This window comes from Dicentrarchus labrax, unplaced genomic scaffold, assembly GCF_905237075.1.
Source record: "Dicentrarchus labrax unplaced genomic scaffold, dlabrax2021, whole genome shotgun sequence".
Lineage (NCBI taxonomy): Eukaryota > Metazoa > Chordata > Actinopteri > Moronidae > Dicentrarchus > Dicentrarchus labrax.
Window position 1 is genome coordinate 5073759 of NW_026136722.1, and position 16806 is coordinate 5090564.

The 16806-nt window shown below is 41.5% G+C and overlaps 1 protein-coding gene across 2 annotated transcripts in view; it reads left to right on the plus strand.

The window, feature by feature from the left end:
* The first annotated feature begins 3786 nt into the window (after nucleotides 1-3786).
* LOC127357124 (myosin-9) overlaps nucleotides 3787-16806 on the plus strand; it is a 32664-nt gene continuing 19644 nt past the window's right edge. For both annotated transcript variants that reach the window (XM_051389338.1, XM_051389340.1), the window contains exons 1-2: nucleotides 3787-4013; nucleotides 16449-16780. In XM_051389338.1, the coding sequence (XP_051245298.1) occupies nucleotides 16454-16780 (327 nt within the window). In that variant the 5' untranslated portion in view covers nucleotides 3787-4013; nucleotides 16449-16453. The remainder of the gene's footprint in view (nucleotides 4014-16448; nucleotides 16781-16806) is intronic.

The following is a 16806-nucleotide window of genomic DNA, read 5'->3' on the forward strand; positions in this document are numbered from 1 at the left end:
GACATTCGAGCGTGAATGCCCACACACATGAATTCACACAAGTAATTACACAGCAAGCGTGGTCGGTGAGTTAACATGCCACCCTTTTAACATGCTGTCACTGAATGGGACCCTTTCTTTCTGACTGCATGATATAATGGCTTTACACACCCTGAATTACAGACACACCCTGCTGCTATTACTACCAACTGAAGGAAAAAGAGAGAGAGACTAGGTCACAGTGAAAAGGAGAGTGAGAGGCAGCGAGAGGGAGGGAGATAGTGAGGTCAGAAGTGTCCATATTTGGTAATTCATGCCTGCGTTTTAATCCCACATTTCTTTCTGTGCCCCGTTCTGTTTTTTCTGCGTCTTTTGCCGTTGTTGTGTAATTTGTGCACTTTGTCAGCACACGGTTTTGATTATGTGTGAACTTTTTGTTATGTTGAAATTTGCTTTGCATTAAAATTTGTTTATTGTAATATTTTCTCTATGTAAGAAGTCCCTCTCTCTTATACTCCCCCCTCATTCTCGTCCCCTTGGCCTCTCTCCTCTTACGGCATCTGGTCCTGCTCAAGTAACGGGTGACATGCTGACCTTTGACCCCCTCCGTTGAAATTTTGGATATTTCCCATCCATCCCAGAGAGGGGAGAGAGTGTGAGGTTTTTTTATTGAATTTTCCAGGCAGGCATGTTGACTGTTCAATGTTTTGCTCTACATACATGTGATGCCCAGCTGCTAAACATATAGGACAACACACAGACACATTCCTTTCATAATGACACACAGCGAACATAAATCACACACTGAACAGAAAATGTGATTTTCCCATGTTTGTCAGCGGATGCCAGCCTTTCCTGACTGAGGCCCTGTTCTGATGTGACTTCTTGGGGTAAATAGCCATAAAAGTTGCCTCTGTGTGGTGTGCTGAATGTGTTTGTTGATGTTACCTAGAGAGGAAATATTTGCATTATGTACTTCAGAACAGCAGCATCTGTTTCGTATTTCGGCCTCTTATCTGGCATCAGCCCCTAATTGTACATGGGAAGACAAAACATAAAGGGGCCAAGCTTTCGTTTGTCTGAGTGAAATTACTTTTACCCCACAACACTGCTAGGTATGTATTTATCGTCACCACCTGTCATCGTCATGTTCCAAATGTGCTCATTTTAAACTGGACGTTATTTAACTACACATAAGTGGCTATTGTAATATTTTTTAATACAGTTTAATTTTCAATGTTTAGGTTGGTTTGCTCAAGCATTGCATTTGTACTGCTTGTGGCAGAAGGCAGACATTTCAATCATTTATCCATTAGCTAGCTATTTTAACCACTTATTTCTTCCTTTTAGCTAACTATATAAAAAGTGTATCCATTAGCTATGTCAACCATATCCATTTATTTTAGAAGATTAAACTGTCCATTAGCCTTTTTTTTTAAAATCAATTTATTGATGACTTATAACTAATCCAATTGTCTTTTAGCTAACTATTTAAAATGTTTATCTGTCATCTATAATTTACTTTTAGCTGTCTGTTTCAACCATTTATTCATTACTTTTAGCCAACTATTTAGCCTCCTCTTCTTGGTTGCCAACTCTAAGTTCCATGCACTCTAATTTCCTGGCAACCTGTGGCGCTCAAGTGTCACAGCTGACTCAATAAGTGGATATTTATTTTTTTTTATTAAATAATAATTTCTATTATTCTCAAATTTGGCATCTGCATTTAGAAACCCCCCGAGGTGGGAATCACTGCTCTAAATTATGTTTCCATCTCAGTTTGTGCTGATCAAAGCTGCTGATTTTCAATCCATGGTTCACACTGAGAAGGTACAAAATATTTATTTTCCATTTCTAATGTCTCCCTGCTGGTTGTGGCATGTGCACTGGCTCAGTGCCTCCAGTTCCATTCGACAAACTAGGCTCAGATTACACAATCTGAATCCCAGGACAGTGTTTGAAGTAAACAGGTTCACATTGTACTGTTCCATTCTTCTGTTTAGACTTTGGCAATGGCACCACACGACTTTCATCTCAACATCCATCATTTTACTCATTCCTTTTCTCTGCGTTTTCCTGCAGTGTACTTTCCTCTTTCCTACCAGCGCCACACTCCTCTCTTTTTATTCCTCATTTTATACAGCCAATTAAACAGCTGGCCTATTTTCCAGATATCTGTTGCTTTATTTGAATTTCACCTGTACGTAAATGTGTTATCTCTACATATCTCTCTGTCATCTTCATTGCTTACACTTCACAAGAACAAGTCAGGAAAACAAATGTCAGGAATGATTTGAAGGTTGAACAAGTGTTTCCCTCCCTCACATTAATTAGATCACCTGCAGCGATTCCCATGTAGTGTTAACATGTCTGATCACGACTCTAGGCTTACCTGTTTAGGTGATGGGAACCTATGACAGTAAACCAAACAACTGCAAAAGTCAACACAATCACTGACAGAACTTGCAGAAAAGTGCAGTTACAGAGATGTTAAACTAAAACTGAGTGTTTTTAAACTGTTCTATCCTTAAATTTACAGGTAAACAGTTACAGCTTAGAAATCCCAAATTATTTGTTTTCACTTGCATCTCAAACTCAAGCAAGCAAGAATAAACTGTTTATAAGAAGTTGAAGTAGTTTATATAATATATTCTAATTCCCTTGGTAGAAGTGGGAGCCAGTATGGTAAAATAATTTATTTGAAGCAGTAAGAGGTTCAAGGGCCTTCAGGCCAAACATACACCCTGCTTAAGTGTCCTTCAAACCTTATCAGCACCAGTGGCCCTGTTCTGCTGCTGACCTCTGACTTCCTTTTGGTAAAAGGAAACCAACTGACATTGATAAATAAAGTGCTGTACTATTGGTATAATCCGTATGAATAAATCATCTTTATTCCATTACAGGGGCATAAAAAACACCCCAGCTGCCACCCCAGTTTTATGTTGAATGCTGTCAAATTTAACACATTAATTTAGATTAATTTGGGGAATAACGTGTTAGACTAAGGGTTAAATGAAAATAGACATGTATTCGGGAGAATGTCGTAAGATTTATTGATTTTTAGTGCCTATTTTAAGATATTTCTACCCAATGCTTTCCCTATGTACCACAATAATGTAATATTCAGGGGCTTTTCCAAGCAAATATGTGATTAATTCCCACTCCATGAATATTTCTCTATAGATCCACCCCTGTTCTAATAATGGACAAAGGAAGAGTGTTCAGTATTTGAAGTAACACAAACATATTAGTGATATGAGAAGCAGTATATATAGAGTAGCCCAGACAGGTATGTATGTGTGTGGGGGATTTATCTGATATTTGGCAACCCTACAGAAGAAACACTATCAAACAGTTGGGAGGCATCACTTCTGCTTGTTTTCAGAGCAGACAGTGGTCAGACTAGATCCCGTTGACACACGAGGGAGACCTCGGATGATGCAGTCCATCCTGAGAGTGACTGGTACTTATATGGTCATAAAAATCCTTAGTATGCACATACCTTTCTCATTAAACACAGCTTTATCGGTACCCCCCTCTCCCTCCCTCCTCTCGACTCTTTCAAGTTCAGTTTTTTTTCTGCGCTTTTTGCCCTGCCCAGTGGCTGTCACCCCTCCACTTATGCGCAGACGCCATTGGTCCAAAGTGTGCGGATTATCAGAGCGCGGCTGCCATTGGTCGGAGGGGCGGTGCTACGCGCCGGGGCCCGCCTCATCCTGGACCGCACCCCGGCTCCCGCTGGCTACGTACTGAGTGAAATTACGCGAACCAGTGAGCAGCCAGTGGAGGAGGGAGGGCAGAAGGAAGAAGGGGAGAGAGAGAGAGAGAGAGAGAGAAAAAAAAAAAAAAGAGATAGAAAGAGTGACTGAAGTAGAGAAAGAGAGGGAGGAAGCAAGCACTGTAGTTTAGCCCGAACTCTCTCTGTGAAGCTGCTGTCGACAGGAAAAGAAGTTTGACTCACGGCGACGCTGACTGAGCCACCCGGTTGTTGTTAGCCACCCTCTGAACGGCGTCCTGCACCCAGAAAAAAGCAGGTAATATTCCCCATCTTGAACACTTTTGTCCGCCATGCTCCCTCCCTCCCTCCCTCCCCTCTCCCTCTCTTTCTGTGTACTCTTTTCATAACTCATTCAGTCCGCCCGTCACTCCAGCAAGTGCAGCGAACCAGGAAGCGCGGTTGCTTTTAGTTCACGGCTGCAACTTCAGCAACCGCGCTGGGTGGAGTGGGACCTCCTTAAACAGATTTAAATCCGAGGTTTTCTTTTTAAAACTGTACAGCGCCGGAGTGCTAATATATGTATGTGTGTTTATATATGTGTATATTTATATTTATATGTATATATTGTTCTCATTGTTCTCATGTGTGCGTCAAACATATTTAAGCACCAACGTTGCGGCCGTTGGCGAGACGTTAAAAAGCCACAACGGCAGAGGCAGGAAGTGATTCGCTTGAATGAGTTGCAGAAAAGGCCGGTGGAGAGCTCGAGTGCGGGGGAAATCAAAGGAAAGTTTATTTTTTCAGACGACGTGTACACCGGCTCCGTTAGGGAGGAGGGACGTGTTTGATTAATTTGTGTTTTCGGGGGTTGAACTTCTCGGTTTTGTCAGCGGTCAGAAACGGACGCTGTGTGTGGCCAGTAATACGTCTGGCTCACGGGATGACGTCAGTGGTTCACCGGTGGACTGAAGAAGGGAGAAAAAAAAACGGTGGTGTGCGTTTCCGCCGCCGACCAGCTCAACCTCACTGAACCATGTCATCAGCATGTCTGCTGCTAACATACCGGGGCCCTTGAGGGGTGTTCAAGAGGGGAGGGGGCCCCACGAGGAATACAGTTGACTGTGATTTAGTTCACTAGAGGTTAACTGTGTTGGTTGGAGCTCAGGGCTGCACAATTAATCGAAATATTATAGAGATTTGCGATATGGGCCCAAGTGCAATATGTAAATCCCAGAAGCAATACGTAAATTGCAAAAGCTGCAGTGTTTTTATAAAAAGTGAAATGCGTGACAAACAGCGTTACAATGAAGTACTACAGGGCTGCAGAGATTCGCTGGCCTGCAAATCTAGTTCCAAAGACTTAAGAAAACAAGTTTGTTGTATACATTGCCCCTCCAAAATTTACATCATCATAAGTTGAATGTTTTTTTTGGCAGTATCTGTCAAAATATAGTTATAGTTATAATATAGTTTGCCCTCAGCCTTTGTAGATAGGCCTCCTTGATCCTATAAATTGGAGTAATAGCCTAAGGACATTTCGAAATTCCAGTATATCAATGTTTATTTATCTGTAACTGTAATGTGGGATTCAAAAAGCATTAGGAGTAGCACCATGCCTCGTCACCCCAGTTTAACACACACATTAACTTAGATTTAAAAAGGAAATTACTTTAATGATCTGTTATGGACACAACAAACATCTTCATTTGCGAGCTTTTCCAAGCAAATATTGATATATGTGATTGTTTGCGAATAAGTCAGCCTGTATTTCTGCCACACCTTAAAGTCTCCATGCCACCACATAAATATTTCTCTAGATCCAGCCTGGCAACATTAACATAAGTGACAATATGACCTGAGTGAAATAAAGCGAGAGCGTACTTATTTAAAACATTTGCATTCTTCATAAAACACATTTTGAATGCCTCCATATGAAGGCAGTGTTTCCAAATGAGGTTTGGCTTTTAAGTTACTCCAAGCCCAGAGTGCATAGAATAAAAATGTAGTTTTGACATGCTCCAAAACAGTCTCTGGTGACTGATAACTGAAACAGGAGAGAGCATTTTACACAGGCATTGGTTGTTACATCAATTTGCCTGATTTTAGCTAGAATGATTCCTGAAATACACAAGAACGGCAGCTGAAAATGACCAGGTTTGTCTTCTAATTATAGTGCGGGTCACTGTGATGAACATCAGCTGGGCAGCATGAGTTTTCCATGGTGATTTTATGGGATATATCAATACCAACCTGAGTTAAGATGATTTTATTTACTTAGCCCAGTCACAAATCACAAATTTGCCATAGAGGGCTTCACAAACTGTAAAACAAAGGACACCCTTGAATCTTAGACTCTTGATTCAGATAAATAAAAATTCCTCAAAGAAACCTTCAATGGCGACAGAGAGGAGAAACCTCAGGAAGAGCAACAGAGGAGGGGTTTTGTTCAGTTTGCAGCCAGTATATCAATGGTCACAGGAAACTCTCTTCATGTAGCCTAAAACAAGCTACAGCAACACACTTTATAATCTCAGTCGCACAGGCTAATCTCAGACAGAGGTTTTTACAATCTCAGGCTTTCCTCATTCTCATCAGGCCTATCTATGCTGTGTCATTGTGCATCTATGTAAGTACTGTACTCTGTCAGTACAATTTGTGTTTGCTCTGTTAAATTGCACAAAATTTGTGTTTGCAGTCTGTGAAGCAAACAGACTCTGGTATGCTTCCACGCCATTACAGATTTGAGTAAGGTTGTTTATTTTTGGAGTATTTTAAAAAGAGTATGCATGAACTCAACTTTAAGTCAGGTTGAGCATTGAAGCCTTCCCAACTTAAGTGTTATTTCACCCAAACCTGCTTCTTATTGTTCAAAGTGTTAGAGGTCTCGGAGAGAGTGAGAGCAGCACCTCTTAGCTCTCATTTGTAGTAATCAGAACCATACACAACTTTTCAGCTGCTTCTGCCAAGAAGCTATTAAACCACAGTGTGAGTTTACCACTTTAATAACCTTTTGATACTGAGGCATAGAAATGATTGTGCAAATCATGGTTCATGTTGAAATAGCAATTAGTTGTTGAAATGTCAACCAGTTGTGTGTGTGAGAGTGTTTTATCAAAGCCTTCTCTTTTGATGATGTGATGTTTCTCCGGATGATACACCTACACTCTTTCATAGAGCAGTCCCAGGCGTGCGTGCGTGCGTGCGTGCGTGTGAGATCCTCGTATTGCATTTGAGTCATGCTCTGGAAATGCATTGTGCAACAGCTTCTAACTTATTGCCAGTTTCAGTCTCCAGTGTTATGGAGCCCCCTGCAGAGATCGTTACATTCCATCATTCTCATGTCAGCAATGTCCATACTCAACCCCCCCTGGGAGAGTTATGTACTGTAGGGTAGACAAAATTGCACACAGACATCTTAAAATGTGAACAGGGAGCTGGTGTGCGTGGCTGTTAAAGCTTCTCAAAATGATACAGTCTGAGCCTGTTTGGATTTCATTGAAGGACGGTCATCCTGGCAGAGATAGATTAGTTACAGGCCCCTTGTGTTTTTTTGCAAATGAGAATCCAGTGTGGGGAGGGCAGTGTGACACAGATTGGGACCCTGCGACTCACAGTTGCCTTCTGGTATGAAGTCTCATGGTTCTTTTAACAAACCTGAGGTATTTCTAATCTTTTATCTGTTTTGTGTGTGACCTTCTGACTGCATTCATAAGCTCAATTATCCCTTAAACTCAGACTGTCAGGCTAAGAGAAGAGGAATGCATAACACAGGCTGGAAAAGCTAAAAAAAAACCCTGCTGTATTTGAGCTGAAACAATTAGTCCATCCATCCATTTTGATAATAGATTAACTCTTGATCGTTTTTGTTAAAAAAAAATTATGATAAAAGTTCACTGCTCCAGCTTCTCAAATGTGAATATTTTCTGGTTGCCTTAGTGATGTTTGCAAATGGAATATCTATCATTTTACCAACTCAGAGAAATTAATCAAGAGAATATATATATATATATATATATATATATATATATATATATATATAATGAGATTAACAATAAAAATGTTAGTTGCAACCCTAGTCTGAGCTAAATCCTTCTACATTAACATCCATAATATATAACATATCTAAAGAGTTGCCGAGGAGGCTTAACCACTGTGTCAACTTTCTTTTTTGAGTACATTACTCATGCATTTTCTATCATTACTTGATACTAGTAATAGCTGTCGACGATGATTGGTAGGCCAGAAAGTGCCATGCATATCCTAGTTTCCTACAGTCAGCTGATATTCATTCATGCAAGCACAACATTCCAGTCAGAGCGGAGACTGTTAAGATTCTCCATTAACCATGGCAGAGCTGATCAGGCCATTTCTCAATATGAACGTAGTTGGAGTGTTGCTCATAGTCAGCACTGGATGAAACACACGTTTGTACCCAGAAATAGACATAATGTCTCTTTTGTTTTAAGTATTGTCATGCAGACACTATCAAACAACGAGACTTTGCCTCGTACAGATACTGTCTCTCCGCTGTGCCGTATGTCACTAATGGTGGCCTTTAATTTAGGTCTTTCAAAACAGATTTTTTTTCTTGAATGTCTCGTCTATTTTAGTTCTGCCCAAACATATTTCTTCTGGTTGACATGAACAGCATAATTAAGTTGCCTCAGTCAGAATGGTTGAACTGGCTGGGCTGAAGGATAGTGTCTGCTGTGGGTTTCCCATTTACTTCCACTGCTGTTTATTTCTTACATTTCCTCGTAGGGCTGTGCAGATCACTCTTTACGGCATTATTTTTTGTGATTTTGTGACTGCGCATTGCATTCTTCCACACGGCACAGATGCAGGCAGGAAATTAGCATGAAGGCAACACAAACAAACATGGAGGCGAGTGAACATAACACAGAACGGGGTAATTCCAAGCAGGAGAAGGACTCTGACCAGCCAAGACAAAACAAGGAGCTTGTACCTAAAAGGAGGGGCTACTTTTGTCGCATGGATGTGGTTTGGGTATGAAAAGACTCGGTTTTATATACACGAATAATTCAGTGCATTCAGAATATGTATCGATATGAAATTACCTATATCGGGATATGAGATTTTAGTCACAGCCCTAATTGGTGATCTCTGTTCCCTGTCATTATGTTCTCCTTCATTTCCCTTCCCCTGCCGCTTTTCCCCTGCTTGTGTTTTTTGCCAACACCCCATCCTTTCCTCCATCCTCCGTCCTCCCCCTCACAGCAAGCACCTGTAAAGTTTCAATAGAACCAAACAATACCAGGAAATGGTTGTGCTCCCCCATTGAAAGTTTCTGACTACATTCAGAAAGGACTTGTTGAGGGTGCCGTGATTACTTGAGGCGCAGTAGATGTTTTTTTTTCTTTCTGTTTTGTGGCATAAATGATGAGGTAATGCTAGATAAGGGATTACTGACCTACAGTCTAGCCTTCTCTGGAGTGCCAGTTTAAGGGTTAGGTAATACTCACCACCTGCCTGTCCTTTTCCCTATGTAACTTCCTTGTAGAAAACCGTTTTTGTAAAGTTATTCCAGTTGCCAGTCTTTTAACCATCACACTGGATTGGGACAGGTTATGCAAATGTGAAGTGAAGCAATGAACTTCTTCTGAAGCTGAGAGATATCACATATTGATAATAACCCTAAAACAGAAGAGACCTATATGGTGGTGACTGTGGTAAAGCACAGTTGTGTTACTGTACTTTTCAGAAAATGGACTTTGTCCATGGCTGGGTGAGTGTGAGTTGCACACCTGGCCCCTGTCTTTATAGAGAAGTGGTTACTTTGGAAATTGCGCAACACATTCACCGCAGACACTTTCAACTTCTTTTCCCACTGTGAACTTTGAAACATGCTGCGTAATGGGTCTACCTTCTGTCTCTTGTTGGATATTTTATTCCCATGTCATTCCAAATCGTACTGCTCACCAGATGTCCAGGTTGTCAAACTAGCATGTGGCTCTCTGAAGTCTGTGAATTCATTGTTTGATGAGATGTTTGTCTAAATTAGAGAGCCTGTTATTGTCTGTGAGTGACTCAAAAGGAGTGCCCTAAGCAGAGATAACAAGTGATATAACTAAAACGAGCCATGAGATAATCCAAAAGGGTGAAGGGGGGGGGGGTCTGGTAATTGGATGAACAGTGTGAGAACATAGGATGAATATTATGGAGAAGTGAAGCAGCACATTTTCTTGACAGGGTCTGTCTGAAGTTGTAGCTGTGCCAGTGTAGCATACCACATAAAGTGTTACTGACAAACTGAGGTGTGTATCTTAACTCCCCTCTGCATTCTTTCACCGTCTGTTAAAAGGCTTACGTAACCATCTATCTGTTTATCTAATGGTCAATACTGTCGGGTGTTTTAGTAAAAGGGCAAGCTGGTGCAGTGCAGTCTCTGCACTCTCTTTTTCAAATAACCAGCCAGTTGTGCATTCAATGGTGTAATCAGATGCTGTTTGAATGAGAGATGTGGAATTTGTTCTATGGCCCTGAAAATGATGTGCTTATCAGACCAACGCCCTACTTCCAATTATTTGTCCTCACTGTCATTTAACTTAATTGCTCAACAGGTCTGACTTCTGTTGGAGAAATGGTTGGTTGAAATAACTAAACAGACATTAGGCAGGATGTTTAAACATAGCCGAAAACACCTGACTTATTACTTGCATTTGCATGGTCTACATCTTGTATTCATTTTGGTGCCACTACAACAATAATCAAGCAATACTATCATCAGCAGCAACAACTTCAGTTGCAGGGCTCGAGACTAGTTTGAATTCCACGGCTCATTTTGTTTTGTTGCGTTGTTTTTTCTTTTTTCTGTTTCTGATGATAGCCTGCCAGAATTTCCTGTAATGAGTTGGAAAACCTCAAAACCATCCAAAAAAAAATGACAAATGAGACAAATGAACAATAGCTCAATGTGAGCCGGACTGAGAAGACCTCTTTTCGTTAGACCAAGATTCATCTGTTTGGAGGTTTCACACCTGTAAGTTTGTCATCAGACAAGAAAAGGTTGGGAACCGCTATGTGCTGAGGGCTTTACTAAGACCCAGTAGGGGCCTCTAGTTGTAAATGGGAGATGGCATTGGCGTGCTTACAGTTGAAAGTGAAATTAGATCCTGGTTGTGGCAGGAATGTGAAAAGTAATGTGGAAAGTGATGTAGATCTGTCATGCAGTGCGGTTATTTTCCAGCAAGGGCTTAATTTACTTCTTGGTCCACATAGCCACTCAGCATGTGCTCAAGAAAACGCCACCTTCCCTCCTCCTTGAAAGACTCGCACACAACACAAGTTCCACAAATGGCAAAATAGTTTTCTCAGTTTGTCATTTCCTCTTTCCTCCCCTCTCTTCTCCTTGCCCCACCCTTCCCACTTTCAGAGAAGGAGGCCAAAGGGGAGAGAGAGAGAGAGCGAGCCGATGTGTGAGCCCACAAGGAATTTTAACTGACTCGGTACCTTTCTAGTCCCTGTCTGGCACCCACTCTCACCTTCATGAGAGAACGACCTCGCAGTCAGCAGATCATTGGACTGTTGGGGGGGGGGGTATGAAAGCCAAGACCCGGGAGGAACTGGCACTAGAAATAGAGACTGGAGTATTTGTTGGAAGGGGTAATATAAACAGTTGAAGCCTAACAGACAAGAGTGACAAACAGTATCCACAGCATGAGGAGGACAGCCGAGGACGAGGAGATTTGGCTCAGCTTAAGCTAGCTGGGATGCAGTTGGTGGGAGTATAGTGTTATTGACTTTTCTGTCGTTCTATTAATATTCCTGTCAATGGGACCGTCAACACAGCACCGAACGGTTTATAGGTTCCCTGTAGCCGGAGCAGGAGGGTTTGACTGTACATGGTCATGCTGTGGTAGAGGTTGTCACGACTCCTGGTTTTTACAGTAACTCGGGGAGAGTCAGTGAGGTGGAAAGGAATGAGAGGGAGTCTGACTGACGGATGGATGGCCTCAGTTTTATAAAGACCAATGCTGACCTGCTTTCTAAACGGGACAACCAGGACTGAAAAGGACGCTCTGCAGCTCTTCCCTTTTCCTTTCCTCTCCTTGTTCCTCCTCCACCTCTTTCTCAAAGTCCTGGCTGCTGCTTGACTTCCTCTCTTGTAGCCACATTCTGGTCTCTGTGATCAGGCCAGTTTCTAAAACTGGCCTTCGTTCTCTTCCTTGTGTTATTTATTTAATGGTACCTCTTCCTCTTTCAAGAAGGCTGCTGCTTTGACAGGACACTACTAACTCTGTTTTCATTCGGGCATTTTTAGAATATAATCCTTTAATGGTATCTCAGTCAGGTTTCATGAAGTTCAGGGATTTTTGCCAAGGGTTAGTTTCGAGGTGACTGTGTTTTCTGCCTTCTGCCATGTATTCAGTTAATGAGTAATCCTTGTTCTGAATATCTACACAGGCTAATCTCATCGTAAATGGGTCTCAGCAAGACAGATAGGGAATGCTTTCTCAGCCGAGCGATGTTACAAAGTGACAAAGAATCAGGGAAACCTTGATTCTTAGAGGATTATGGACTACTTGGCAGGGCGGCAGCAGGAACCTGAGCCAACTTGGGTGGGGGGATTTTAGTGCACACAGTTTTATCTCAAAGTCAACATCCATGTCTTACTATAACTCTCAGCTTCCACAAGGAAAGGCCTACGTCTAAAATTGCCTGATGGGAGTTCTTTCTCCCCTCCTCTTCTTTCTACTTTCAATATAGAACAGCACTTGTCAAACTAGAATAGCTGATAGAGTAATTTTAGTCCTCATGCCTCTCTCTGGAGAGGTAGTTTGAAGTGTGTCACTGAGTTATCTGTGGCAAGCATGTGTGTCGGACTGAGGCAGACATCAACAGACCTAACTATAAATAATGTCCAAATTATAGCTCAAACGCTTGGTTGGTTGTCAGAAAATCTATGGGCAACTATTTTGATAATCATGCAAGTCATTTTTTAAGCAAAAATATCAAAAATGCACAAGTTTCAGCTTATAAAAGATGAAAAGTTTTGCCGATTTCTGTTTTGTTTTTTGCATCAGTGAACGGAATTTGTTTGGGTTTTGGCCTGGTGGTCGGACAAAACAAATTTTCAATTTTTTTTTTTAATGTCACTTCATAGACTAAACAGTGAATCTAGGAAATTATTGGCAATTTTAATATAGAAGAAAATAACTTAATTGGTAGCATGTCAGCAGCTCACAGAAATATGTATATGATCAGGATGTTTCTGTATTAAACATTAAATATGAATATGTAATCTGCTGTCTCTTGTGAATGGTCTGTATTGATATTAATGACCTAGTAGGTTTTTTAAAATTATTTTTATTTTTTAAACATACATATATTTACATGCCATTTAACTGCAGCAACAGATGGTGTCTGTATTTGGAGTATTTAAGATGTGGGGGTGTCCCTGTACCTCACCAGGTAGAGTGTGTATGGATTATCAAGGCTGCATGGGCATGTTTGCATATCATACAAATATTATAAAGAAACGTGTTTGAGATGCTGTTTTCATGGTGGCCAACATGTCTCCTTACACTCTGGGTAAAATAGTAAAAAATCTATTCAACATGAACACAGCTTTGGGTGTGTTCAGCCTGTTATATTTCACTTTTTGTTTTTGGCATACAACGAAGCTACAGGGATCATAATCAGTCATGGCTCATATTCTGCATGTGGCCAACCGATCCAAATGTACTGGAGTGAGTAATGGCCAATTGAATTATTAAGGAGCATGGGAACATAGGACTCTTTACTCTATTCAATCTATGCAGCTATGGGTGTGCTGCCAGTGTGAGGTGATGCTGATCTCCCCTGAGTGATGAAACCCCTGAAGGCACACATGACCTGCCAGTTTGATGGGAATAAGAGGAGGGCAAAAAAAGAGGAAGGAAAGCCAGAGAATAGGTCTGAGAGCGATATAAGGGGGGAGGCATGGAGGACAGAAATTTGTGGAATGCTTTTGCTTGCTGTCTATCCCTGATAAAGGGTGAGTATGGGAGGAATGTGACCCTGAAAAGACTGGATAAACAGAAGGGGAGGAGGGGGCGGTTGTTAGGATTCTGGAGAGGGCGAGGAGGGTGTCTGAAGGCAGAGGAGGGAGCGCGGACCCAGCTGAGAAGTATATCGGGACTAATTTGCCCCACGTTCTGTTACAGGATGGGGTCGTACACAAGAGATGAGTTGGGAGGCGGGTTGAGCAGTGATGGACGTCAGCTGTAGTGCAGCCTGACAGAGGGTTGATAGAGGATGGAGGGAGGCAGGGGGTCATGAGAAGAATAGCTCTTCCTCTGCTTTCTTTCTCACAGATCAGGGTTAATGTGCTGGAACAGACAGGACCCACATAACCCTGTTAAACGTTTCTTTCTTTCTGAAGATTCTCAAGGGTCTTTTACCTTTTTCAGTAGAGTTGAGGAATGCTACATAGTTTTATAATTTATTACAACTTTTAACAACTGTCAGAAGTAGATTTAGACCGATAAATTGTCCAGGGTGAAAAATTTCAGTACAGAAATGCCAAACTAGGTTTGAGGTAATTTAGACACCGTGTCATTATAACATTGCTTGCCCCCTGGAGAGAGGTTTGTTTTTTCAACTGTAAAATGCTCCGTATGCATCTTTGTCACAATAAAAAAATAACTGACTATCATCCAATAATTTGTTATATATCGTTGTTTTGAGGCAGTTAAGGATGAGATGCACATATCTCTTTTCGGAAATATGTTATAATGTTGAGCATGAGAATTTGGCACCATAACCTCATCCCACTGGACGGCATTGCAATGCGAAAATGTTCTCATGGACATTTCCAACTAATATATAGTTTCAAACATAATGTTAAGACTGGGCTGAACCTGACCTCTGCTGTGATTTTTCTAGTGTTTGCACAGGAGCAATACAGCATATGCAAACAAGCCTCTATATAGGGCAGCTTTCTGTTTTTTCGTTGGAGGTGAGGGAACGTTGAGAGAGGCTAACGACTGGTGGTGCTGGGAAAACGGTGTCATGGTCCCGCTGTGTTGGAATGATAATTGAGATAGTAAAGTCTGGTGCCCCGGTGTCAGTGAAAGCACCTCATGTTCAGTTAATTTTCCAGAGTCTCTCTGCCCTTCTTTTAGTTTGGTGGGTTGGCTCAAGCACACCGTCTTCCCTGGATACTGGTAATACTCGTCTAGTCACTTTCTTTATGGGTGAAACCGCAGCACTCCTTGTGAACAAAATGTTATTTGTGAGCTTTCTGAGGTGTATTAAAGCAAGAACAGCTTGTGCAGAGCTGGTCGTCTGTATGCCTATACAAGATATGTTTACAATTGGCACTGTGGTCATATTTAATATGAAACTTCTGCACACAGCATTTAATGTCAACCATTTGTTTTGTTTTACTTTTTAAATTGTTTAAGTTTTATGGGAAGCTTAATCTAGCCTAGCTGTTTTTCTGCCTCCTCAAAGTGCAAAGCACATGTTGACTTTCTTAGCAGTTGTAGAATCTTGTGAGCGAGTTTGCTACCAATTTCTACTTATGACCTGCCAGAGATGTGGATCATCATGTGCCTTTTTCAACACAGAGACTTCACCAGTGGAGAGCTTTATCTGCACTGTGACCACAATAATCTATAGTATCTTCAGTTTTTGTCCACATCACAGTAATTTCTGATTACCCAGGAATATTTTAGGTAGAGCTTGCTGTACTGAACATTGCTCAAACACAAACCTCCACGTTGATTGTTGCTAGAATCAATATTAAGACTGGACGTTATTGACATAAAAACAAACACCCGATATCAAAGTCTGAAAAGGGAAACAAGAAAAGAGATGGTAGGCTAACAAACATGAACTTTATTTACTAATTGTTTCAATATGTTTATGTACTAAATAAAAACCTAAATAACCAAGAAACACTCAACAAATCGGTACTTTGAGAACGCTAGAAACTGTAAATTACAAAGATGATGACTCTGTGGTGTTGTATAGAAAGAATTGTTCTCAAACAAACATGCTTTTTATTCTTTTATCTTAACGGCTCTTCTGAAGCAGAAAAAAAACGCAAGCAGGAATGTACAAAGGGGACTTTTGTTTCCTGGTTAGTTTCTGGGTCTATTCCCTGGAACTCTTTGGTTGATAAGGACCATAAGTAATGTAGAGGTTTACGCTATCTCTCCAAGATCACCCACAGACAACACCCCCCCTCCAAACAAATACATGCTCCCTCACAGGCTTTCTACCACCAAAGAAACAGTAGTGTTTGTGGAAGCACTCAGCCAAACTGGAGGCACCTCTGCTGAGAGATGAACTTTAATCTCTGTGATCTCGGGCAAATGTTTCTTCTCTGCCACTGACGGTCCAGCAGCTGGAAATCTGATATAAGTGTTCACAGCAGTTGGCCAAGACTTAACGTTGAGCCTTGTTTGACATGGTTGTGTTTTATGTCGACCCGACCGAACTCGAGCAGACTCTTCCTGTTGTACATCCCATCAGTGGTGACCTTTGCATTCTTCAGAGATAAGATGATGAAGAGGGAAGGGTAGCAAATGTCTGGTCCTGTAAACAAAACCGTTTTTTTTTTTTTTTTTTTGCCTTTCGTGTGTTGATGGATTGCAAATGTTTGAATAATTATCAGAATTAATATGTTTATAATTCTTATATTTCTTGTGGCTTGATGTCTGGGTTTCTGACCTCTGTCAGTGCTTTTCTCAATTTAACGGCACTAACCACAGAAACTCTTTCTCCTTTCTCTCTGAAACAGCTACCATGTCCGCCGCAGACAAGTTCCTGTACGTGGACCGCAATCTGGTCAACAACCCACTGGCACAGGCTGACTGGGCCACCAAGAAGCTGGTATGGGTTCCCTCAGAGCGCCTGGGCTTCGAAGCTGGCTCTGTGAAGGAGGAGCGCGGCGACGAGTGTGTGGTCGAGCTGGCAGACTCAGGGAAGAAGATCAAGGTGAACAAGGATGACATCCAGAAGATGAACCCGCCCAAGTTCAGCAAGGTCGAGGACATGGCCGAGCTCACCTGCTTGAACGAGGCCTCTGTGCTGCACAATCTGAAGGAGAGATACTACTCTGGTCTCATATATGTGAGTATGATGCAGTCATGGTCGCA